Source organism: Rattus norvegicus, chromosome 1, assembly GCF_021556685.1.
Source record: "Rattus norvegicus strain SHRSP/BbbUtx chromosome 1, alternate assembly SHRSP_T2T, whole genome shotgun sequence".
NCBI lineage: Eukaryota > Metazoa > Chordata > Mammalia > Rodentia > Muridae > Rattus > Rattus norvegicus.
This window is the reverse complement of record NC_141534.1, coordinates 98089750-98115968: the sequence shown is the minus strand read 5'-3', so window position 1 is coordinate 98115968 and position 26219 is coordinate 98089750. Positions and strand designations below refer to the sequence as shown.

The 26219-nt window shown below is 43.7% G+C and overlaps 1 protein-coding gene and 1 pseudogene across 26 annotated transcripts in view; both read left to right on the top strand.

Moving 5' to 3' along the window:
• Window positions 1-26219, top strand: part of Garre1 (granule associated Rac and RHOG effector 1) — a 78636-nt gene that overhangs the window by 27486 nt on the left and 24931 nt on the right. For all 26 annotated transcript variants that reach the window (XM_087555168.1, XM_087555153.1, XM_087555150.1 and 23 more), the window contains 1 exon segment: window positions 20907-21107. In XM_087555168.1, the coding sequence (XP_087411294.1) occupies window positions 21051-21107 (57 nt within the window). In that variant the 5' untranslated portion in view covers window positions 20907-21050.
• Window positions 15239-15641, top strand: Rps23-ps12 (ribosomal protein S23, pseudogene 12; annotated as a pseudogene).

The following is a 26219-nucleotide window of genomic DNA, read 5'->3' as shown; positions in this document are numbered from 1 at the left end:
AGTGTGTATTTTGCCTGCATGTATGTCTGGTGCTTACAGAGTCTAGAAGAGGGCATCAGATGCCCTAGGGACTAGAGTTATAGATGGTTATCACTGCTGTGTGGGTGCTGGGATCAAACCTGGGTACTCTGGAAGGGTTCTTGTTTGTAATCATGACTGACCTAAACTCCATCTGAAAACCAGGCTTGTCTTTAACTCACAGGGTGCCTCTGCCTCCTGAGTCTTGGGATTAAGTGCTTGTACCATCACATCCTGCTCCAATTACTGAAAAATATGAAACCATGGAATCTGGAGAGGTGGCTCAGAGGTTCAAAGTGTATACTGCTCTTCCTGAGGACCTGAGTCCAAGTTTGGTTCTCAGCGTTCATATAAGGCAGCTCATAACCACCTGTAATGCTAGAATCTGAGGTCTTGATCTGTCCTCTGGGCACCTACACACATGCACATATCACATATGTGCACACGCACACATGTGTACACACCCACATACATGATTTAAAATAAATCTTTAAAAACCAGACTCTTTTTTTTTTTTTTACTTTATTAAATTTATTTATATGAGTACACTGTAGCTGTCAGACACACTAGAAGAGGTCATCGGATCTCAGATGGTTGTGAGCCACCATGTGGTTGCTGGGATTTGAACTCAGGACCTCTGGAAGAGCAGTCAGTGCTCTTAACCACTGAGCCATCTCTCCAGCCCAAAAACCAGACTCTTTTCATCCAAGGGATTGTGTTTTCAAGTCACTGGATTTGGTCCAGGAGCCATAGTTTGCTTCCTTTGCTGTTACAAATATATAATATTGGGGCTTTTTTTATTTATTTAAATATGAGACAATTTAGGAGTTTGTGTATCATGCTTGTGGAGCCATTACAATCCATTCGGTATCATCCAAGTGTGTGTGTGTGTGTGTGTGTGTGTGTGTGTGTGTGTGTGTGTGTGTGTGTTTTGGTGTTAGGTCTTAAACCCAAGTCCTTGCACAGGTCAGGCCTATACTTTACCACTGAGTTACATACACCATAGGCTTTTTCTGTCTTGAATCTCTCTATTAAGGTATATTTGTAATTTCTGACTATTTTCATGATTTTATAAAATGGTTCATCATAATAAAAGTATTTTTTAAATTATACTTACAGGCTGGGAATGTAGCTCAGGGGTAGAGTGCTTGTCTTGCATGTATGTGCATTGGACCTGGGTAAATAAATAAAATACTCATTAAAAATGCGTAAATTTCCGGGGTTGGGGATTTAGCTCAGTGGTAGAGCGCTTGCCTAGGAAGCGCAAGGCCCTGGGTTCGGTCCCCAGCTCCGAAAAAAAAGAACCAAAAAAAAAAAAAAATGCGTAAATTTCCAAAGATATTGAACAGTGAAATGTAAAACTTAGCTAGGAGGGGCTGGGGATTTAGCTCAGTGGTAGAGCGCTTGCCTAGGAAGCACAAGGCCCTGGGTTCGGTCCCCAGCTCCGAAAAAAAAAAAAAAAAAAAAAAAAACTTAGCTAGGTGTAGGTAGCACAGGCCTACAATCTTAAATGCTAAAGAGGCAGAGGAGAGGAATTGTGGGTTCAAAATTGTAATCTGGACTGTTGGAAAAAAAATAACAAAGGCTGGACATGCAGCTGGATAGAACACTTGGCCAGTGTCCATGAGACCTCATCCATATCCCCACAACAAATAGACATATTGGGCTTTGTGCTTTTATTTCCATCCTGTTTGTCTCCACCCCAGGATACCTGTGTGCCTGATACATGCCTTTCCTGACTGTCCATGCGTGGATATCTGGTGGAGCACACACGAACAAACTGTTTTGTTCTTTATTGTTTTTGTTTGTTTGCTTGCTTGAGACAGGTTCTCACTATGGCTGACCTGAACTTACTGTGTAGTTGAGGCTGGTCTGGAGCTCAAAGCAATCTATGAACCCTTACACCCACCCTTGTTTTTTATACGAACCATGTTTTTAGCTACAGTTATACTTGGTCATTTCTTGACAAAGATGTGACATTTTGCAAGCACATTGTTACATCTCCCATCTCCCCAGAGGACGTGCAGAACAGTATTAAGCACACACTGTTCGGACTGCCACTGTAAGATGATGGGGCACTTTTAGGTTTATGTAGGGGCCCATGCGAGAGCAGTTTGTGTGAGCCTTACATCTTATGTTACCCGTATTACTGTTCTCTTCAAATCATACCCTGGAGTTTGAGAAGATAGCTAGACCCATATGGCTTTGTCGCTAATGATGGAGGACAACAAGTGCCTTTGCTTCCTCGTTGGAACAGTTAGAGAACTATGGTACACAGGAGCTTAGGGAATCACTGGGGCATGTGTTAATACCTACATTGGGAGTTACTTGATTTTTGGTTTTGTTTTGAAACACTCTACCTCCTGAGTGCTGGGATTTTAGGCATGTTTTACCATGTGTTCTATTTTTTATTTGGTTGGCAATATAGCAAGGTATATCACAACACAGGCTTGAACTCAGTCTTCTTGCCTCATCCTCCCAAGTGTTGAGATTGCTGTCATGCACTACCTTACTGGGTTGGGATGCTTCTGGCTGTTGCAGTTTGACTTGGCTTTCCTCATTGAAATGCTGATTAAGGTAGTTGGCCTATTCCCATGAGTTTTATACACAATAGACTAAACAGGGTTTTGTTTCCAATGTTAGTCTGGAAACTACTTGCTCCTTTTGATGGGTTTTGGAATCCATGGGCCTGTTCTATGTGGAACAACTGACTTATAAGTTAGTTTTAAAATGTGTCTCAAGCAGTAACATTATAAGTAACATTATGTCTGGACTTTATTGCATTTATTTGTGTGTGTATGTATAAACATGGCTGGCTTATCATGACTCCCACTTGTGGAGGTGAGAGGAGAATGCTCTCCTAAAGCTGGCATTGCATATTGTCACTTGCTGTACTTTGGTGTGCTTGGTGCCCAGCAAATTTATTTCTCATGTATAAGAGTAGAGAAGAACATGGGGCTTTTAGGGTCATTAAGCTGATAAGTGCAAACCCCGCTGTTCTTCTTACATGAGTCATAGCTGTAGAAAGACTGGCTTAGTTAGCTGGAGAGTGGGTTGTTACAGAGGGGTTGCTTCTCGTGTTCCTCTCTGCTTGTCCTGCTTTCTGCCAGAAATGTAGCAGTACGTTGCCTTTGGTACTGTGCTGTTGGCTTTCTAGCCTTTAAACTTGCCAGCTAGACTCACTTTTCCTAGTCACATATTGTCACAGCAGCAGAAAGCAGAATACAACACCTCTACGACAGAAGCAGGATTGTGTATAAAGAAAGCCCTGTGGAAGTATGTAAATGCTCTTACACATTCACATGTTGTGCCCCCATACCCCCATGTGTGTTGTTTTTTTTTTAGATATTCTATATATTTACATTTCAAATGTTATCCCCCCTCCCATCACCCTCCCCCTGCTTCTATGAAGATCTCCCACTCCCACCCACCCACTCTCACCTCAACACCCTGGCATTCCCCTACACTGGGGAAATGAGTCTTCACAGGGCCAAAGGCTTCTCCTCCAATCGATGCTAGACAATGCCGTCCTCTGCTACATATGTGGCTAGAGCCATGGGTCCCTCCATGCATGTTCTTAATAGACAAACAGTGGTGCCCAGCTCCAGGAGCTGCAATTGTTGCCTGTGTATGTGTGTGCGGCCACTCTGACATCCCTACAGGGCTGTCTTTTGTATGCCATCCAGCGACTTACTCCTCCTCTGAACGCTGCTGTTGGAGTATGATTTGTGTCTGTGATGGTTCCTAGCTGACTAGCACCTGACACACTCCCATGCTCCCAGGTGAGCTGTGAGCGTGGAATCAGGTCTGACTTTACAAAATGGCTCTGCTTGAGTGCCCATACAGCTTGAGTCTCAGTGTGCCTGTCTATATAATAGAATTAGCACCTACCTTCTCGTGTTCTTGTGAAGATCGGAAGCAGTTAGTACTTGTAAAAAACTGTACCCAGTAAATGGCCTTATTAGCACTACTGCTCCTGACATGGTTTAGCAAGTGCTGGGAGTCCTCTGAGGTATGGAGCACCATTCTGTGCGAGAAAAGTGCCAGCAAGATGTCCTCTAATTGGAACACTCAGCCGCAGAACCAGTTGCTGCCCCAGTACACTGCCTTCTCCAGTGTTTACCTGGCTCCCAAGGCAGCATCTTCCTTTCTCCTTTGTGCTGATTTTCCTGTTGTCTAAAGGTCTCTGCCTGGTGTGGGACTGCTGGGACTTGGACGTTTATTTTTTGAGGTAGGGCTCCCCCGCCCCTTTCTAAAGAATTACTTAATGTATATGAGTACACTGTGGCTGTCTTCAGACACACTAGAAGAGGGCACCAGATCCCCTTATAGATGGTTGTGAGCCACCATGTGGTTGCTGGGAATTGAACTCAGGACCTCTGGAAGAGCAGTCAGTGCTCTTAACCATCTCTCCAGCCCACTCTTTCATTTTCAATCAGTTTAAAACTTGCAGTTAAATCTGTAGTTCATAATAGACAGTCCTGTGTCTTAGGTTTGTATTTATTAGGAAGTCATGTAATATTATTAAGTCACATTTGCTTATGATTTATGCAGCAATTCTGCATGTATTAATTTGTTGATGTCCAGTCTGTCACAGCCACAGGGGATCTGTTAGTGAAAAGTCAGGAATCTCTCTCTTCCTGTACTAGAGGATGGTCTGCCCTAGGAAGGTGGTTGGAAGGAAAGTTACCGAGGTGACATGTGAGTAAAGAATAGAAGGTGATAAGGGAACAAACCCAAGAGAATGAGGCAGAGGGAGCAGCCTCTGAGATGGAGTCAACCTAGAGTGTTTAAAGGGCAGGCAGCCTCTCCTGTGCTTGAAAGGGGGTGAACAGATGAACAGAAGGGAGAGCTTACAGTTATTTTAAAATTTATGTGTGTGTGTGTGTGTGTGTGTGTGTGTGTACATATATATGTATGTATATGTGTATATATAAATTATTTGTCTTTTTTTATATGTGCACTGGTGTTTTATCTACATGTATGTTGGAGTGAGGGAGTTGGATCCCCTGGAAGAGGAGTCATGGACAGTTGTGAGTTACCATGTGGATGCTGGGAACTGAACCTGGGTTCTCTGGAAGAGCAGCCAGTGCTCTTAACCTAGAGATTCAACCCTTCTTGTCAGGCTTGGCAGTCAGCCCCTTTACTTTCTCAGCCAACCCACAGACAGCCCTAAGGTGAGTTAGATGGAAGGTGCTGCTTTATTATTTTTTTTTTTCCTCTCTCTTAGGCCAGAGACGGGGCAGGGTGAGTGAAGAGAATGTCCAAAGGGATTGGGAGGGAAGGCAGCAGGATGTGCTCACTGACCTTTTGTATTAAGTGGATGCTGCTTACTTACTGGCAGTCATCACCCAGCTGACGGCTGCAAGGTTCTGGTTTCACTTTGGGTCCTCAGTGTCTTAAGTGCCAGGTCCCTGGGCAGGTGCTATGAAGACAGTCCAGAAACCCAGTATAGCTGCAGGCTCTCAGAATTCATGTGCTTTGAGGGGGCTGTACATTTTTTTTTTACTGGATTTTCAAGTCCCACAGGCAGACATGAAGTCTCATCTTTACCTCCCTGAAGCTTGGCTCCTACTTGACACACAGTCAGGGTCCTGGGACTCCTATGATTGCCATGAGTGTGTCTGAAGTACCTTCTGTACTGGCTTACTCTTCACAGCCTTAGTTTAGGTGTGTAGCCCTTTGTCAGATACATGCTAAAACTACTGTACAGCAACAGCAATGGAAAATAGTAGAAATTGTTTAAAAATGGGATTTTCATTAGCCTTATGGAATTAACTATGCATAGGCTATGGCTTTCCCCCCTTCTAAAGGTAAAAATCCATTGTGTGTCTTTGTTTTGTCTAGTAGTCTTTTTTAATTTTCGGAGGTAAGGTTTCTCTAAGTAACCTTGGTTGACCTAGAACTCACTATGTAGGCAATACTGGCCTCAAATTCACAGATTTGCTTGCCTCTGCCTCCTGAGTACTGAGATTAAAAGTGTGTGCCACGATGGCTAGTATTAGCTAGTAGATCTTTTATAGCAAATTATACTGAACTATTTCCTGACTATATATGCCAGATGAAAATCCAGAGTGTTACTGTTAATGAGAAAATGAAGTTTCTGCTGGGTAGCGATGGCATATACCTTTAATCCCAGCACTTGAGAGACAGAAGCAAGTATTTCTGAATTTGATGCCAGCCTGGTCTATAGAGCGAGTCCCGAGACAGCCAGGGCTACACAGAGAAACCTTGTCTCAACCAAACCAAACCAAACCAAACCAAACCAAACCAAACCAAACCAAACCAAACCAAACCAAACCAAACCAAATGTTCTTGTATGGCTTATATGGGGTTGGATGCGATGGCACGTGCTTTTATCCTAGAACTAGGAGTCAGAGGCAGGAGGATGAGAGTTTGGGTCCAGATTGGTTTACATAGTAAAATATAGGCCAGTTGGGGGTATATAATAAGACCTTTTCTTTTTTTTTTTAAGTGAAACCAATTCAGTTCTTCCCCGCAAGACCTCCTGGAACTTACTGTGTAGACAAGGCCAGTCTCAAACTCACAGAGATCCATTTGCCTCTGCCTGCTGAGTGCTGGGATTAAAGATGTCCATCGCCACCACCTAGCTCCAACTCAACTTGTAAAAATAATTTTTTTTTAGCCTGATGGTGGTGGCGGCACATGCCATTAATCCCAGCATTTGTGAGGCAGAGGCAGGTGGATCTCTGTGAGCTTGAGGCCAGTCTGGTTAACAGAGGGAGTTCCTGGCTAGCAGGGTTACCCAGAGTATCCTATCTCGAGAAACCAAAACAAATAAACAAACAATAGCAGCTTGTTTTTAAGATTACAATCATCTCACATTCCTCGTCCTCCTTCTTAACACTCCCATGTACACACACCCTCTTTGTTCTGTTTTAAATGTGTGGCCTGTTTTTCTTAAATTGTTACATGTATGCATGCATATATTTCCCCCTAAATATACATACAACTTGCTCAGTTTGTATGATGTTACTTGTATGTATATTTTTAGGGCTGATCACGTGATCATTTGGTATTGGAGAATGGATTAGTGTGCTCTTCCCTGGAAACTTTATGTGCCCCCTGCCACCATCACATTAGTATGTTTGTTGGTGGTGTCCTTGTTCAGGTCTTGTTTAGGCAGCCATGTTGGTGAGGCTTTGTGGTGGAACTTGTGACATTTGCTATGACGCACATGGTCTTAGCAACTCCTGTGCCTTTGGCTTTTCGCCCCACTGTCTGCCATGATCCCTAGGTGCAGGAGCTGTACTGCAGTTGTATCTCCCAACCCTGCGTTTTAACTGGTTATGTAGTGGTCTCCATCTGTGGCAAAAAGATGTTCCTTGATGAGGGATGAGAGCTGTACTTACCTGTGGGTATAAAGACAAATATTTAGGACATAGTTAGCGATTATGCTGGGTTAGTTAAATGGTAGTTGAAAGTTCTCCTTTAAGATACATGGCTTCCTTATCCCTTGACAGTTGGCTGAGTTTTCCAGTACCAGGCATGATTTCCCTTTGTTGACTGGGACTTAAGTTTAATTAGCAAACTGTTGGTTACTGTCAGGGTGTGCTTGCCACTATGGTACCTTTAGGGTTATTGTGTCATTCTAATCATTTCAGTTCATAGGCATCATAGCTAGGTAGGACTATTGGTTTATTTCTCTCCTTTGGAAGCTTGGAAAAATTGGAACATTTTATTTAAAATGTATACACACACACACACACACACACACACACACACACACACACACACCCCACTTATATATATTGTAGATATGTTTAGTCCTTAGGACTCTTTCAGACATTCTATTATGCTGCTGCTCCCTTTGTGTTTATCTTCTCCCTCTATATCCCTAACTTAAAGTCCCTCCCCCTTTCTCCCTTTAGATCCCTTGCACCCTGCTGTTGCCTCTCTACTGTTACTTTTCCCACTTCCACAATGGGTCCTTTTTACTTTCCTAGTTTCTGCAGTTAATCCAAATCAACTCTGGAGATCACTAGTTATAAGGTTGAAAAGTGGCCAGTCCGGGTCTCCATTAATCTCAACACTGAGGAAGCAGAGGCAGGAGGAACTCTGCCAGTTCTAGTCCAGCCTGACCTGCATAGCAAGTCCCAAACCAAGGCCTGCCTCAAAACAAAACAGGGGTGGGAGAGATGGCTCATCAGTTAAGAGCACTGGCTCTTAACTTTTCTGGAGGATCAAGGTTCAATTCCCAGCAACCACATGGCAGCTACAACTGTTAGTAACTGTAGTTCTAGAGGATCTGGTGCCCTCACACAGACAGCAGGCAAAACAGTGCACATAAAAATAAATCTTTAGGGGCTGGGGATTTAGCTCAGTGGTAGAGCGCTTACCTAGGAAGCGCAAGGTCCTGGGTTCGGTCCCCAGCTCCGAAAAAAAGAACAAAAAAAAAAATCTTTAAAACCCAACAAAACACCAGTAACAATAGTAAATAGAGAAAATTAAGGAATTAAGCAGATTTTTGCTTTTCTGGTATGTTATATAAGAACCGAGTACCCCAGTTGGGTTAAAGAAACTTCTCTATAAAAGCATCTCAGCATGCTTTAGTGTGAAAATAACAGCACAGTTAGAAAAGACATTTTGTTGACCATGAGGAATTCAGTTACTCAAACAGTGGCTGATAATAGAGCCATTTGGTGAAAGGTTGCTGAGGGATTACATAAAGGAAGGATTAGGTCTTCTGTACCCAAATCCCAGTGATCATTCTCAGGGGTCACTGTCAACAGAATCAAGGCAGATGATGTTTCCCAGTGTGAAAGCTACACAGTATGAAAATTATGTCTCCACATAATTTTCTCTCCCTCCCTCCTTTCCTCCCTCCTTCCCTCCCTCCCTCCCTTCCTTCCTTCATCCCTTTCTTCCTTTCTTTCTGTACTGGAATGAAACCCAGGAGCAGATGTGTGTTTTACTGCTGAGTTATACTTCTAGTCTCCTCACCATATAGTCTTGTACTGCTTCCTCTTGTTTGAAAAAAAAAATACAAAAACGAGGAAGAAACCCTGAAATAATCTAGTTAAACTTCTAAAATGAACTTTGGATCTGTAGAAATATGGGGTATAGTGTACTAAGTTACACAATACCACAAGTAACTAATCTGACAGGAGGTAGAATATTCTGTAGTTAGTTGACCTGATTTGTTCAAGTCAGTTGTATGAAAATAGGTAAAGGTACTATCTTAGATTAAAAGAGAATTAAGAGAGATAACAATTAAGCAAAATGACCTTTTGGGAAGCAGAATTCAGACACTGATTAATTTGAGTTGGTCAGGTGGTGGTGGCTAATGCCTTTAATCCCAGCACTCAGGAGGCAGAGGCAGGTAGATCTTTCTGACATTGAGGCCAGCCTGGTCTACAGAGAGAATTCCTGCACAGCCAGGGATACACAGAGACCCTGTCTCAAAAACAGTAATTAATTTGAGTTACGTTTGAATGTGTATTGGCTCCTAATTGATTGGATTTTACTTTAAGACAAAAAGGGATAGAGGATGGGCATAGGTAAGGACAGGCATAGGTGAAAATTATGTTCATGATGCAAGATGGAAGCCTTTTGATGGATACATAGTGACATTCTCTGCTTTGCTTTTGTGTATGCTTGGACATTTTCCAAGTGTGTAAAACTAGAGAACATTACAAATGCATGAAAGGAGTGCTGAAGACCTAGTGGTTATTATATTTCTTGGAGGGGTTAGTGCATGTGTACCGGTCTTCTAACAGTCCAGGCTGTTAGTAAGTAATTTAGGAAGTTTAGGAAGTCAAGCATGGTACTGCACACCTGCATTCCCAGCAAGAGACTAAGAGATAAGGATGGTGAGTTGCAGGCCAGCCTAGGCGACACAGGGAGGCCCTGTTGAAAGACAGAGAGAGAAAGGAAGAGAAAAGGAAGGAAGGAAGAAAAACCCAAGGGAAATCAGATTTTTATGGGAAAATAATAAGTAATCAGAAATAAAAAGAGTTCAGAGAGTATAATTTAGGTAGGACTAGCTTTTCTGAATTAATGCTTATGGCTGCTGGTCAGTTTAGATTTCGTATGATTGATTAATGACATATTCTTGCCAGCCTCTCTCTTCTTTAAAAACAGATCATCTGTAAAATAGTTGCCTAAAATCCTCTGGGCAGGATCTGGGTTCTATATTCAGCACCACAAAAATCAACCATATTTAACACACAGGAGTTAAGAGTCCTATACAGCTGGTCCCTCTCCAGCGCCTAAGGCCATTGCTGTGTACACACAGAGCATATCCCTTCATGGCAACTAGGCTTCCTGCCACCCAGACTAATGGTAAAGTGCTTAGAACTAGGAAAGTATAAGAAGCTGGATGTGGAGGAACCCTGTGAACACTTCTTGACTGTAGAAGTCCTGAGCAGGTCCTAGCCAGCTGTCCTGCTTTGCTTTTTGTTCTCTGTACCAGCCACCCTCTCGATAAATACAGGGGAGGTAGCTGCCACTTTGCAGAGATGCAGAAAGTGCTCCAGGCCTGGTAGACCAGACAGATAGAAAAGTCTCTGTCACTGGGTGTGAAAAGTGCTGTACTGCAAATGGAAAATGGCCTCAAGCCTGGCTTCCAGTTTGGCTTTCAGACACCCTGTATCCCATTCTTCTCCACCCCAGACACAGACACCCACACTCATATATTCTCATTCATATTCTTCTCTTCTCCTCTCTCTCTCTCTCTCTCTCTCTCTCTCTCTCTCTCCCTCTCTCCCTCTCTCCCTCTCTCCCTCTCTCCCTCTCTCCCTCTCTCCCTCTCTCCCTCTCTCTCTCTCTCTCTGCAAGGAGAGGCTGTAAATGGCTCTCTAGTGTCTAGTCCCCTTTCAGCCATGTTGTTTCAGGATTACCCTTCATAGTCTCCTGACAGCTGGCAGTGGTACTTATAAGTCGACCTGAGACAGGAAGTACTAGATGAGACAACTAGGTCTCCTTACAGGGAAAGAAGAGTGCTCCTTCATCTCCTCCACGTTCTACAACTTGTTCAGGATGCAGGCAGAACAACTGAAGTACAATCAATTCAGGGAGTTGTTATTAGAGGTAAACTTGGTATTAGTGAGTGCAGGTGGTTAGAGGCCATAACAGTGATCCAGGCAAGACATTGTAATAGCCAAGAATGGAACGGTTGTATAGGAAACAAACAAGTAGGTATTGTTGTTACTAGTTTTTTTGTTTTGGTTTTTTTGGATATGGGAGGAGTTGTCTGTTTTTTTAAGACAGGGTCTTAAACAGGCTGGCCTTGAACTCACTGAATAGCTGAGGATCATTGAATCGCTCCTGCTTCTACTTCGCAGGGTATCAATTATACCATGTCTAGTTTAGGACTAGATTTTATAAGGTAAAATTCTTGTAATTCACATGGTGTATAGCCACCACCACCATCTATCTCTTGAACTTTACGTATCTTGTGAAACTCTGAAAACGAGTTGAGGGGTTTGAATGTAATCATTTGTTTTGTGAGTAGGAATGTGACTGTGGGTGAGCATGTGCCACTGTACACATGTAGGGGTCAGAGAACATCTGGGAGTTGGTTCTCACCTTCCTCCTTATTGAGGCAGGGTCGCTTTTGGTTTTGCTACTGCCCCACATGCTATAGGCTAGCTGACTTGGAACTTTTTGTCTCCCACTCTCATCTCGCCATATGAGTGCTGGATTTCAAGTGGATGTTACCACATTGGGTTTTTGCATGGGTTCTGTGGATTAGGTCTATATAGTTGGGCAGCAGTTGTGTGGGTTCTTTGGTTGCTTAATTTATTTTGGTTTGGTTGTTTTTTGTTTTTTTTTTTCCAAGACAAGGATTTTCTGTGTAGTCCTGGCTGACCTAGAACATGATCTGTAGACCAGGCTGGCCTTAGACTCAGACATCTATCTGCCTCTTCCTCCTGAATACTGGGATTAAAGGTGTTCAATACCATTGCCCAGCTAGTCGTGTGGGTTTTTTCTGTCTGTTTTGAGATAGAGTCTCTTAGTGGAGCTCCTGGGTGAGTAGACCAGGCTGGCCTTAGACATACAAAGATTTGCCTGCTTCTGCCTCTCAAGTGCTGGAATTATATATAATGCTGAGTTTGTGTGTGTGTGTGTGTGTGTGTGTGTGTGTGTGTGTGTGTGTGTGTGTGTGTGTGTGTGAGAGAGAGAGAGAGAGAGAGAGAGAGAGAGAGAGAGAGAGAATATGAATGAGAATATATCAAAGTTGCCTCCAGGGTTTCTTTCTGTTTCTGGGTCTCTTCCTAGTACTGCCCTTGACCGAGATAAGAGCAGTAGGGAAGGAGGAGACACATAGAATAATAGATCTGGATTACCTGTTTAAGGTGTGGTTTTCAGTAGATAGGCGAACACTTTGTAGCTGAGGTCCACAGCTACAGAATGTGGGAACTGCTGGCTAGTGGATGGTATTTAAAGCTAGAAAACTGGATGTGGCTATCAAGTGAGTGGTGCCGAAGCAGCAGCAAGCCCCAGAGTACTCCAGCATGTTGAGGGCAGAAGATGACTGGGAAGCAGCCAGGGAATCTGAAACTGGATCAGCTGAAAAGCCAAGAGAGATTGAAGCCAGTATAGTATTTTGCATGTTGGATGTCAGGCAAAGGAAATCAGTGAAGGCAGAGGAGGAGGTTTACCCTCTCCGCATTGCTGGGACAGGACAGGCTTCTTCTCTGACCCATCCAAGACCAGCCAAAGAATCACCAGTTAGATCTTGGGGTGGGGGGATGGGAGTGGGTAACTTAGCTTAGTGTTCCTGACAGACGGGGGTGGGAGTTAGTCTCAGTGAGGCAGCTCCTGAAGCAGTTAGGGGCTTTGTTGTTGTTGTTGAACACAGCTTGGCTTCAAACTCATGCATTTGAATGAACCTCTTTCCTCCACCTCCTGTAAAGCTGAGACTACCTGTGTATACTACCCTTTAAAGCATTCTTAAGGGCAATGACAACTTTTTAATAAAAATATACTCAGTTCAACAAAAAAAAATTTCCTAAATTTTATGGGGCTTGTTGGCCATATGATGTGTGGTGACTTGGATATATTTTTGATCTGCCCCATATAAACATACAATATAACTTTGGTTATAGAAAAAATTTGCATCTGAAATGGGGAAAGAGTTTAAGAGCAGATAGATGCTGTCTTTGATTTACCATAATTAATGTGGACTTAGTACTTACCTTCTGTAGCCGTTCCCTGGATAATCTTTTCTTTTTTTTTTTTTTTATTTGTTTTAAAATTTATAGCAATATAGCTGAAATATGAATGACTTCTTGTGAGGTTGGAGAGGTGGCTCTGAGGTTAAGAGCAAGTATTGTTCTTACAGAAGACCTGAGTTTGGCTTCCCAGCATCCATGGTGGGTGGTTCACAACCACCTGTAACTCCAGCTCTAGGGGACCTTTGGACTCTGTGGGAACCTATACTTGGATGGACACATAGCATATGCATATTTTTTAAAGATCTTGAAAAAAATGGTTAGGTGTACTGGGACAAACCTTTATCCCAGCGTTAGGGAAAGCAGAGGCAAACTGATCTCTTTATGTCTGAGTATGAGGCCAGCCTGGTTTATATAATAATTTCTAGGCCAGCCAGGGCTACATTGTGAGACCCTGCCTCAAAAGTAAGAAGACAGATTTCTTACATATTTAGCACATATGACATGGTAGTAAGTTAGATTCAGGACCCTGTATATACTACGACAGGAGCTCAAGTTTTGACCCATAACCTCAGCCTGGCAAGATGGTTTTTGGTATAATTTATTTTGGGAAATGAACAACAAAAGAACATATAATAACATCTAGATTTTACTAAAATATCCAAAGTACAAGTCTGGGACGTGCAGGAAATGGTACAGTTGCTGGTTATGGTTGTTCAGGAATAGTTAGTACTTTTATTTTTTAGCAGAACCCACACCTCTTCAAGTCCTGTCTAGTTAAAAGTGAAGATGTATCATCACCATTAAAGCCTTTGTATGTCATCGTACTTAGCCCATGTGGCAGATGGGAGCTCAGAAACCACGTCGGCTGTTTTTATTAGCAATATAGCCCTTGTCCAGTTCAGAATGTACTTTTTGTCTGAGTTGGTAGCATTTGGTGTTGTAGGCATATGCTGACTTTTTGACATTCTCTGGTAGTTCTATGCACAGCATGGCTTTTCTCTGTGAGTGAAAATTCTGGCTGCAAAAAGATTCATTGATTTTTCTTGTTGTTGTTGTTAATCAAAAGAAACCACACCCATGGAATGGAAATCTGAGTGTTCCGTGATCAGCAGGCATTCTGCCACAGTGCAGCACCAGCAGTCTCTTGTCAGGGTTTTGCATGTATGTTCAATAAGCTGTTTTTTTTTTCCCTTCTGTTTTTTTTTTTTTTTTTTTTTTTTCTCCCCGGAGCTGGGGACCGAACCCAGGGCCTTGCGCTTGCTAGGCAAGCGCTCTACCACTGAGCTAAGTCCCCAACCCCTTTTCCTTCCCTTTTTAACCTGTAATAGAGTTTTCATAAGTATTCTCTATAGTCTACAAGTGGTCTGCATTCTCTGTTTCTCCCAGGACACATTTAGATAGCAATATCATGGTCTGGTCTGTGGGTTTGGTCATTGTGTAATGACTCTGGAATTACCAAAAGGACAATAAACTGTATTCAAAACAAGGTTGTGGACACTGAAAATCAAATGGAATGCGTAAGGTGTATGAGTACTGGAGAGAGGGAAATGATGGGGTGGCTTTGGAATTTCAAATGGAAGCAGCCAGTCTGGAGCTTCTTTCACTCTGGAGACTTTTCATCTGATGAGACATAAGGCACAGGATGGCTTATTAGTTCTCACCTTGCTGGGGATCTGAGGAAGATGAACTCGTAAGTAGAGTTAAGCAGCAGTGAACTTTAGGTCTGTCCAGTCTGTTAACATGGAAAAAGGTAAGCTTTTTGGGAGATGAGGTTGAGCTAGGCACCACAGCTCCACTTACAAGCAGGTAGAGAGTGCTGCATTGGGCCAGACCCTAGGAAGGAGTAGCTGTAGCAAAATTTCAGAACGTGTAGGCTGACCCTCAGCAACTATGATGGTGTAGAAAGGATGTCTTAGTTCTCAGACAGGATGGCCTTAAATTAGACCCTTCGTAATCTGCTTAAGATATCAAACTAGAAAGAGGACATGGTAGCCCAGTCCTATAATCTCAGTACAAGGTCACCCTTGCACTACTGAGGCCAGTCCAGATGAATTGTTCACTCAAGAAACATGCAAATGTGATAAACAGTACAAGAAAGCCCACTTGGGCACAGCCCTGAAGTCCAATCCGTTTGGGGGTGCCTCTCACGCAAAGGGAATTGTGCTGGAAAAAGTAGGCGTTGAAGCCAAACAGCCAAATTCTGCCATCTGGAAGTGTGTCAGGGTGCAGCTCATTAAGAACGGCAAGAAGATCACAGCGTTCGTGCCCAATGACGGTTGCTTGAACTTCATTGAGGAAAATGATGAAGTTTTGGTTGCTGGATTTGGTCGCAAAGGCCATGCCGTGGGTGATATTCCTGGAGTCCGCTTTAAGGTGGTTAAAGTAGCCAATGTGTCTCTTTTGGCTCTGTACAAAGGCAAGAAGGAAAGACCAAGATCATAAAATTTTGACAATGGAAACAGAATAATAAATTTTCATATCCAGGGGCTGGGGATTTAGCTCAGTGGTAGAGCGCTTACCTAGGAAGCGCGAGGCCCTGGGTTCGGTCCCCAGCTCCGAAAAAAAGAACAAAAAAAAAAAATTTTTTTTTCATATCTAGAAAAAAAAAAAAAAAGAAACATGCAAATGGGATGGAGAGACGGCTGCTTTTGGAGAAGACCTGAGTTCAGTTCCCAACTCCTATGTGGCAGTTTATACTGCCTGTAGTTCCAGTTCCAGGGGATCTGGCCTTTTCAGTGCGAGGCATACACATGGTGTACATATGTATATGTAGACAAGCACACACATAAAAATATTAACAGCAGCATCAAACAACTAAGCATGTATACCGAGAAGAAAGGGCACTCTGGTTATACCCATGGCTACAACACGGCAGAGACTGTGCGTACAGTATAAGACAGTCGGAAGGTTCATGTACTCTGTTGTTCTGCTTTGAGAGCCGGTCTCACTCTGTGACCATGTGGATTTTGAATTTGTGGATCTCATGTCTCAGCCTCCTGAGTGCTAGGATCATAGGTATATACCATAGCACCAGGCTTATGATACACCCTTCTTCACCAGGAATTCCCAGTAAGCAGGGTTCTGTTTCAGTAGCTCCCTGAAGATTATCTGTTTTCCAGAATGTCTTCTCTTTGGTACCCACCCACTGTTGTTTTTACATCCTGAATCTTGTCACAGGCAGACAGGACAGCCTGGTGATCAGAAATATCTTTTGGAGTGAGACAGACATTTCTCACTTAAACCTACTTGACATTAAGCAAATTTATCTTTTTGATTCTGTTTTATCATCTGTAAAATGGGTTATTTTACCATGTGTGGGGCTCCTGGCATGGATTAAGGTGGTGGCTGTTGGTAGAGCTTCAGTGCTATTTTACACTTAAGTGCCTGGCCTTGACTATTCCACTCACCCATTCTCCAGCTTACCCAATCTGTTCTGAAGCCTCACATGCCCTGAGTCTGTGATCTGAGAGAGCTGTCTGTGACCCTGGTACACATTCTTCCAAACCTGTGTAAGGACAGTCCTCCAGAACTGGCTCATCCCGGAGTCAAGGAGGGTGATGTCTATCATGGGGGTTGAGGGCTGGGCTAGGAAGTGAGACAAGATAAAGGATGAGCAGAGTTGAGAGCTCTGTCTTCTCAGAAGGTGATGTTTAGTCTGTTACTTGAGGTGACATTTTATAATAATAGTCACTGAAACCAGTTCCAAGAGCCAGGGTAACTACTGGTTCGGTTGGCCTTTAATTATTTACAATGTATATTTTGTCATAGTCTTAATTGGTTTGATGCTTTACACACCGTGGGAAAGAAGAGGGCAGTTCTTACAAAGAACACTGCAGATTAAATGACTCCTCACGTAAGGTCAAGCACATAGTAAAGAGCAGAGACGGCAGACTGGCAGTCCTTCGTCCTCTCTTGCATCTCTTCTCCCACCGCATCCTGCAGCAGGATTTCCCCTGCACCATTCTAGCTGTGCATCAGGAGGACCCAAGCCCAGCCCCATGCTTCTGTGGTCCAGACAACAGGCTTCACTGCCATTTCTCAGAATATTCCTTTCAGAGTAGGAAGTGAGGCTTTCTTCCTTGGTTTATCCTCAGAAAGCCTTTTCCTCACCACCTGCCAGGCGCCCTGTTCTCCAGCTGCATCTGACCTTGTGTCTATTTCTGGCTTTGTTGTCTCCCAGCCCCATTAGTAAGTATGTAACTCTCATAGGCACAGGGGCTTTCTCATTCTCCTTCTGTGTACCCTCAGGGTTTTTGAGCTTTGTACATATTAGGTATTCATGTATTATATATTTATTATTAGAAGGAGCAAGTAATTTTCATTGGTCAGAAGCTGTGAGAATGTGACTCCAGAGCAGAATGGCATCTTCACTTCCCTTCCTTTTCTTTCTCCCATAGCTTTCCAAGAGGCTAAGAAAGAGGGGAGAGAGTATGACCTGGAGAAGCCAACCGGGCTCCTCTGTGGGGAGCTTCCTGGTTCCCTCAGCCAGTGCCAGTTAAGCCTGAATTTCTGTTGTGTGCCTTGTTGTGTACTGCCACCCTCTGTTAGTCAGGGTGTTAAAAGTGTTGAAGGCAATGGGGCATTCTTGTTAAATTGTAGAATGAAGAGACTGCTCTGTCTATTTTGTGACATGACCTTTGTGTCTGGTTTCATAACTTGTCTGGCTTCAGTCTTTTTTCCTGTAACGTGGAGATGACTTCTTAGAGGTGTTCTGGGATTGTGACACAATCCATATGAAATCTGTAGTGTAGACCAGGCACATGCTCAATGCTTAGTTAAAGCTGACTGGTAGTGTATGGCACTAGGCCTACGGTGTTTATTCACGTCAGGAGTCTCTAGCTGGATTCCTAGGTCTGCTACCTCTGTGTCCCTCACCCTACCCTTCACAGCCACAGCCTTAATGGGGAGGAGCTCTGAGGAAAGGGGCAGTGGAAACCCACGAGGGTTTAGCTTCAATTTAGCTGCTCACTATAGAGGGTGGACACTTCGGTGTAAGCTGTTTGTTTGTTTTGCTTTGCTTTAGTTTTGGATGAAGTTTTTTGGTTTTTTTTTTTTTTGAGAAAGAGATTGATTTATTCTCTAAGTTTTGTTATTCTAGAGAACCCTGACTAATACAGTTGGGGATATAGTTAAGTGCTAGAGTGCTTACCTTGCATGCTTGAAGTTTCAGATTCAATTCTCAATATTACAAAACAAACAAGAAAAAAAATCCTCACAACTACAAAATGATTCTGTTTCTACTCAAATACATTCTATCAAGCCTGAAACATTATAAAGTAAAGTAGGGATTTAGAACCATACATTTTTTTTTTCAGGACAATCAACATGACAATTTTATTTGTAAGGATTTTATTCTTTAATAATTTCAGACATGTATATAATGAATTTGGCCTTTTCCAACCCTCAATACGCTTTCTTATCCCCTTCATAAGGCAGAAGAGAGGGTAGAAAGAAAAGTTAACCTTGCCATAATTCTTTTTTTTTCTTTATTAACTTGAGTATTTCTTATTTACATTTCGATTGTTATTCCCTTTCCCGGTTTCCGGGCCAACCTCCCCCTAACCCCTCCCCTCCCCTTCTATATAGGTGTTCCCCTCCCCATCCTTCCCCCATTACCGCCCTCCCCCCAACAAGCACGTTCACTGGGGGTTCAGTCTTAGCAGGACCAAGGGCTTCCCCTTCCACTGGTGCTCTTACTAGGCTATTCATTGCTACCTATGAGGTTGGAGCCCAGGGTCAGCCCATGTATAGTCTTTGGGTAGTGGCATAGTCCCTGGAAGCTCTGGTTGGTTGGCATTGTTGTTCATATAGGGTCTCGAGCCCCTTCAGGCTCTTCCAGTCCTTTCTCTGATTCCTTCAATGGGGGTCCCGTTTTCAGTGGATGAAGCTTTAAATTGACGTGTTTGCTCTGGTGCTTTCCACTGGGGAGAAATCATTTAGAGGGAGTAGGTATTACTTTTGGAGCTGGCCTGTCCTGGTTTCTTCAGCAAAACAGCTCTGTTGTGTGAAGCTGAATTGGGTTTGTGGTTAAGGGCAGCATCTGACTTGGATGTGGCTGAGTCTTTTAGGCTGCTCCAAGGTACAAGATAAGGTGAGAGCATCGGGACTCTCTTAGATGTTAGATTTTTGTAGAAAACAGCCCAGACAGTTGGAGCAGATGGGATCTCACTAGATTGCCCAGGCTGGCTTTGAACTTTGAATTCTTCAAGCTCAGTATCTTTTCAGCTAGCAGTTTCTCCTTCTGCTTTACAGAAAGAAAAAAAAAACATAGAAAATCATAACAAACATCATAGCTGTGCCCAAGTTAGAAAAACCAGACTGGGAGTTGTACACTCCTGAAATCTAAGAAACTCAAGATGCTCAGGCAGGAGGATTGCAAGTCCAAAGCCAGCCTGAGCTACTTAGTGAGACCCTCCTGTCTTAAAGTACAAGGATTAAAAAGGACTGAGGATGTTAGCTCTTTCTCATTCTGCTCCAGGCCCTGGGATAGCTTCAGTACCACTAAAAACATGAAGAGGAAGTAAGTGGGGGATGTGGAAGTGGTGAACACCTTTAGTACTAGCACTTGGGAGGCAGAGACAGGTGGATCTCTGAGTTCGAGGCCAGCTTGGTTTACTGATTGAGTTCCAGGACAGCCAGGGTTACCTGAAGGGAGAAACAAACAAACAAACAAACAAACAAACAAACAAACAAACAGAAAAAAAAGGAGGAAGTAAAGGCACTAGGAAGCAAGAAAGGGAACAGCTGCCCTGGTCTCCAGGCAAATATTCTTTCATGGCTTATAGTGTTCATTGGGCTAACAATTTAGAACACTTGTCTATTAGCAGGGTGAGTTTGGCTTCTGTTATTATTGCTGTTTTGAAGTAGGGGAAGGATGCCTTCTAACTCTTCTTTGTAGACCAGGCTGATCTTGAACTCAAGATGCATCTACTTAATAAGTGCTCCAAGTGCTAGAATTATCTGAATGTATCACCACATCTGGCAGATTTATTTTTTGAAAAAAAAAATTCTGGTTGGATTTGGTGACACATGCCTTTAATCCCAGTACTTGGGAGGAAGAGACAGGCAGATTGCTGTGAGTTTGAGGCCAGCCTGGCCTACAGAGCAAGTTTCAGGACAGCCAGGGCTTTGTAGTAAGACCCTATTTAAATTATAAATGACACAACCACTGGTCTGTGTCAGATTAGTGAGCTTCTGCCTTGTTGATAGAATTGTCTCCTGTTTTTTGTTGACTCCTGAAAGACTGGTCTGTCAGCTTTGTTTCGTTATGAGTAGGAACATGACAGACAGCTGTATTCATAACAATATTAGCACAGCTTGGAAACAACCATATCTTTGGGTTTCATTCCCAGTGGAATATTTTCATCTAGGACAAGCCAACCTTTCAGATTTTTATTCACATGCCATGACTTTTCCCTTGCGTTCTGAATACTCTGTGGCCATAATTGAGATTATGAATGGCTCTGGCCCACAGGAACTCAAAGACAGGCTCTAGACACGGGAAGTGAGGACAGGTGGAGGGACGTTGGAAGACCCACTTGTGCCTGAGGCTTACTGCTTGCTTTGAAATGTTTTGACTTTTACATTTCTAGTACCAAGGCCCAAGAGGCAGGCACTTGTAAAGCAGGAGGACGTTGTAGCATTGCATGCTTTTATGATTCCAGATCTGTCGACGGTTGAGAATGTATTGCACTAATCCATGAGCAACCCACAGCCTAAAATCCCCTGGCTCTCTTGTTTTCACAGGTGTTGGGGCGATGTTTCTTGACAGTGGTGCAAGTCCATTTCCAGTTTTTGACTCACGCCTTACAGAAAGTCCAGCCAGTGGCTCACTCTTGCTTTGCAGAGGTAGTTGTGCCAGAAAAAAAGAACAGCAGTAGTCTGTCTGGCATGGGCCACACACCCGAACTGGAGGAAGCTGTGCGATCCTGGCGAGGGGCTGCTGAGGTAACTGACCTGGGAGATCTGTCTGTGTTCCAATGGAAGAGGCTGCTGGGGTTCTTTGTCTGTTGGCTCCCAGAAGAGCCACTCACTTTAGACATTAAGTTGTAAACCACTAGCTTGCTTATTCTTGTGACAGCAAATGTCTTTAAGACCACTTACTTTGGGCTGGAGAGATGGCTCAGTGGTTAAGAGCACTGACTGCTCTTCCAGAGGTCCTGAGTTCCTGGCACCTAAGTCAGGAATGACACAATATGAGAGACCAAATCTTTTGGGTTCAGAATCCATCTCAGAGAACCTGACATAAGGTTAAGCTCAAGTTAACTAACAGGCCAGTACCTAGCACCAGTTTCTAGGCTACCCCTCATCAAGACCTACATCTAGACCAGTTTCCAGGTTGTTCCCCAACAAATCTGCACTCCCCTGTCACTTTTTTTTTTTTTTTCTCTTTTTTTCTGGAGCTGGGGACTGAACCCAGGGCCTTGCGCTCGCTAGGCAAGCGCTCTACCGCTGAGCTAAATCCCCAACCCCGACACTTCACTTCTTAACAACCACCAATCACAGAAGTTAAGTTTATGGTTTGGCTCCCAGCACCAGCCAAGTGTGTTAAAGGCCATAATGGCCCCCCAGTCAGATATGTGCCAGGCAAGAGAACCCTTTCTTGCCAATATAAATGCTTGTCTAAAATCAGGCTCAGGGCTCCACCTTCCTACTGTATAAGGGTTGGTGGGGAGCCCAAGCTCAAGCTCAAATAAAGAGACCCTAATGCAATTGCATCGGATCTGGCTCCTTGGTGGTCTTCTTGGGGTTCATAAACGCTTCCTGGCATAAGTGGAGCTGGCCAGGAAAGTGAGTACTTAGTAGGCATCCAGGTAGACTAGGTAACAGGAGTGTTTGGCAAGGTGAACCTCACAAATACCAGGGTTTCAGGAATGTGCCACCATGGCTGGTCTTATGGTACTGGGATTGGAACCTGGGACTTCGTGCATGCCTAGGTAAACACCCCACCTACTGAGCCCTGTTTGAGGTATTTTGGTTTTTTTTTTTTTTTTTTGGTTCTTTTTTTTTTCGGAGCTGGGGACTGAACCCAGGGCCTTGCGCTTCCTAGGCAAGTGTTCTACCACTGAGCTAAATCCCCAACCCTGTATTTTGGTTTTTTTTTTTTTTTGAGCTGGGGACCGAACCCAGGGCCTTGCGCTTCCTAGGTAAGCGCTCTACCACTGAGCTAAATCCCCAGCCCCGTATTTTGGTTTTTTAATTAATTAATTTTGTTTTCACTCTCTGTGTAGCCCTGGATGTCTTGGAGCTCACTTTGTAGTTTAGACTGCTCTTGAGCTCGCTCAGAGATCAGCCTTCCTGTGTCTGAAAAGTACTAGGATTAAAGGTGTTTGCCACCACCTTCCAGATATTGTTGTTTTTATTTTAAAGTCTTATTTTAAGTCGTGTGTTGGGGGAATGGTATGTGCATGTGAGTGCAGGTGTCTGTGGAGGCCAGAGAGAAGCATCTCATCCCTTGAAGCTGGAGTTCAGATGTTCACAAGCTGCTTTTGTGGATGCTAGAAACTAAATTCAGATCCTCTGCGAGGCAGTACACACTTTTAATCTCTGAGCCATCTCTCCATCATTTTGTTGTTGTTGTTGTTGTTACTATTATTATTATTATTATTATTATTATTATTATTATTATTATTATTTTGTTTGTTTTTTTGTTTTTGTTTTTTGAGATAAATTCTCACTCCCAGACTGGCCTCTGACTCATGGCAGCTGTGCTTTGGTTCTCCAACTGCTGGGTCACAGGCCTGAGCGGCTTCTGTAGTCATCTCCTCTTAGAAGCACGTGGGATCTTTGTAATTCGTGCTCTGCAGCTATGAGGACAGAGTTTGGATCTCCAGGTTGATTACTGGAGTTTATCAGCATAACCAACAGCAACTGCAGCAAAATCCTTAAATACCAAAATGATCTTAAGGGTCAGGAAGACTCTGCTACAGAGGACCATGACAGTGAATGAGTGATAGTGGATGACACCTGGGGCTGCCTCTCCCTCTCCCTGCTTGGGCACCCTTTCAAACACACACATAAGTTAAAAAAATCATAAAGAGTCTTTATGTAAACCAGACTCAGAAAGATAAACACAGAATACTTTCTCTGGTATACAAAGCCTAGATTTAAATCTCTGTAGATTGTGTATATAGTCTCTGTGTGTGTGTGTGTTTGTGATGAAAGGGGGCCATGATAGGCGAGGAAGAGGAAGGAAGAAAGTCAGACAGTACTTGTGACATGAGAGCGGGGGTGGGCAGGGCATGCAGGCAGGGTCGGGAGCAGGCCAGGGCAGTGGACAGGTGACGTGGAGCAAACTGTAGTGGCAAATGGAGGAAAGTGTTTGATGAAGCCCATTGCTGTGTATGCTAACTCTGATACCTCAGAAAAGTGAGTAGAAAAAGATGCTTAGCTGGCCTAATCCTAGAGTCTCATTATCGCTTGTTTTTCATGTGATTGAACCATTTTTATATTAATTTATTTGACACATGAAGCCTTCTATTTTTTAAAAGATCAGCTGCTACCTAGCCCAGCTTCACTGGGTAGATAAGCTTGAGTGGGGTCGAATGGCATAGTGGTCAGATTTGGGGAGGGGACATGATGGTATACAGTGAGCATTGCTTCTGATTCCATACATCCTCTTGGCTGAGGACCTGCTGTAGAAGTGGCTGCAGGCCCTCTCCAAACCTGTTCACGGAGCATTCTGCCTAGTGTACAATTCCTCCTCTGGCCACTCTAGCATGGTATTCTTTAGTCAGCCTGTGGGTCTCAACCCTTTTGGGGGGTTGAATGATCCTTTTACAGGGTGCCTATGACTCCAAAACCACAGATATTTGCATTATAATTTATAACAATAGTGAAATTAGAGTTATGAAGTAGCAATGAAATAATTTTGTGGTTGGGGGTCACCACAACATGAGGACCTATATTAAAGGGCCGTAGCATCGGGAAGGTTGAGAACTAGCCCTTCTCTACACCCAGAACTTAAACTTGGATATAAGCAAATTAGAAATAGTTCATTAACTGGCAAGGCGGCTCAGTGGGTGAAGGTGTTTGCCATCAACCTGATTGTCCTGACTTTCACAAGTGTACACACAGGCATGCAGGCATACATGTAGAAAAATTTGTGGGCTACACTGAGGACCAGGTTGTCTCCTGCAATTTCAGTAGCAACTCTCACTCTTCCACCTTTGATGCTGGGGCTGGCATTGCTCTCAATGGCAACTTTATGAAGCCCACTTCCTGGTATGACAATGATTATGGGTACAGTAACAGGGTGGTGGACCTCATGGCCTACATGGCCTCCAGGGAGTATAAAACTCTGGACACCAGCAAAGGACACTGAGAGCAAGAGAGAAGCCCTCAGTTACTGAGGAGTCCCTGTTCAGACTTGGCCCCCAACACTGAGTTTCCATCCCAGACCCCCATAATAACAGGAGGGGCCTGCATGAGGCAAATGCACCCTACTTATTATTTCATCATCTATCTAAGAAATCCTCAATACTTAGGCTCCCAGGACTGTGTGGTTCTGGCTCCTCCTCCTCTCCTATAGGTTCCATCTTGTCTCCTCCCTGTCTCCTTCTGTCTCCCTGTCCCTCTGTACTCATCTCTAAAATTCTCAGCTGACCTTCCTTTTCCACTGCCCAGTCACAGACTCCCGCCTTTTCATGTGCCTGCCTCACCTGCATAAGACAGCAATCCACATCACAGCACTTGGGAGGTGAAGCACAAGGAACAGGAGCTCAGTCAAGCTCCTCCTTCTTTACACAGTGCGTTCAAGGCCATCTTGGGATATATGAGGAGCCCCTGCTTCAAAACAAACAACAGAAATTCTCATCCTCCACCTCTTCCTTGTTCCCAGAGAGTTGTTCAGGGTTTCACACTGTGTCATTTCTGATGTTGCAGTACTCTGTTGTACTGCTCTCTGTCCTTTTTCCTCTTGTTGTTTGACTTTCTCTTCCCTATGAAAGACTTTCCTCAGAAAGACCCTCAATGGCAGTTAAAGGTTAAGTTGGAGGTGGCCCTTACTACTGTCCTTTTCCCGCTGGTGTGGGTTCAGGCCTTTGTAATCTGGCTTCATAGCCTTCTGTCATTATTGCTTCCAGATCAGCCTACAGAATATTCCCTTTACACTCTGAAACTTCAGTGCCACTTCACTGATCTTCTCCCCTGCCCACTTCCGTGTGTCCAGTGCCCTCTGCCCACTGCTTCCTGTGGGTGCCCATTCCCATACTACTGTGAAAACGGAATCTCCTGGTGTAGTCTCCTTGCATGGCTAGAACAGTACCACTTCCCCAGCTCACCGCCACCCCATCTGTCCCTTTCCTTTTATGACAACAGAGGTACCCTTTTCTCAGGTCCACTGCTCACCTTGCCATTATCTTATTTCCATTCTCAAGAAACTGGCCTCTGCCATGGCACCCAGCATTTTCCCTCTCAATACTTTTGTGCTTCCAACCTAAAAGTCTATCTGTTTCTCTGCTCTTTGGACAGTCAACTTCTTGGAGTTGTCTTTTCCTCACCTTTTTTATTCATTATGAAAACCATATATTTTCTAATTTCTCCCAAATAAATCTTTCACCTTTAATCATGAAGTACTCTAAGATCATTATTTTATCTTTTTTTTTTTTTTTTCCGGAGCTGAGGACCGAACCCAGGGCCTTGCGCTTGCTAGGCAAGAGCTCTACCCCTGAGCTAAATCCCCAACCCTCTAAGCTCATAAAATATGTATTAGCAGGGTTGACACAGAAACCTGATGGTGTGAGTTTTGTTTCGTGCAATAGAGTCAAAGGAGAGAACCAATTCCCCAAAAGTTGCCTTCCAAACTTTACATGCAGAATGTGGCACATGTGTGCCCAGTTTCAGACTCACACTAAATAGATATATATAAGCATTTGGAATTAAAGTTAAGGAAAAAGTTGCCTTCTTTGCTCTGAGCTGATCTTTATGTGCTTTGCTAGACTCTCCTCAGAGCAGCTTTTAAGTTGCGCTTCTTGTCGTTCAGTGCCGGGTTCCCTTCTTCCTAGGGAATCTTGGCCCAGTGTGGTGTTTCTCTCATGCCATCCCCACGAGAGTCAGTGG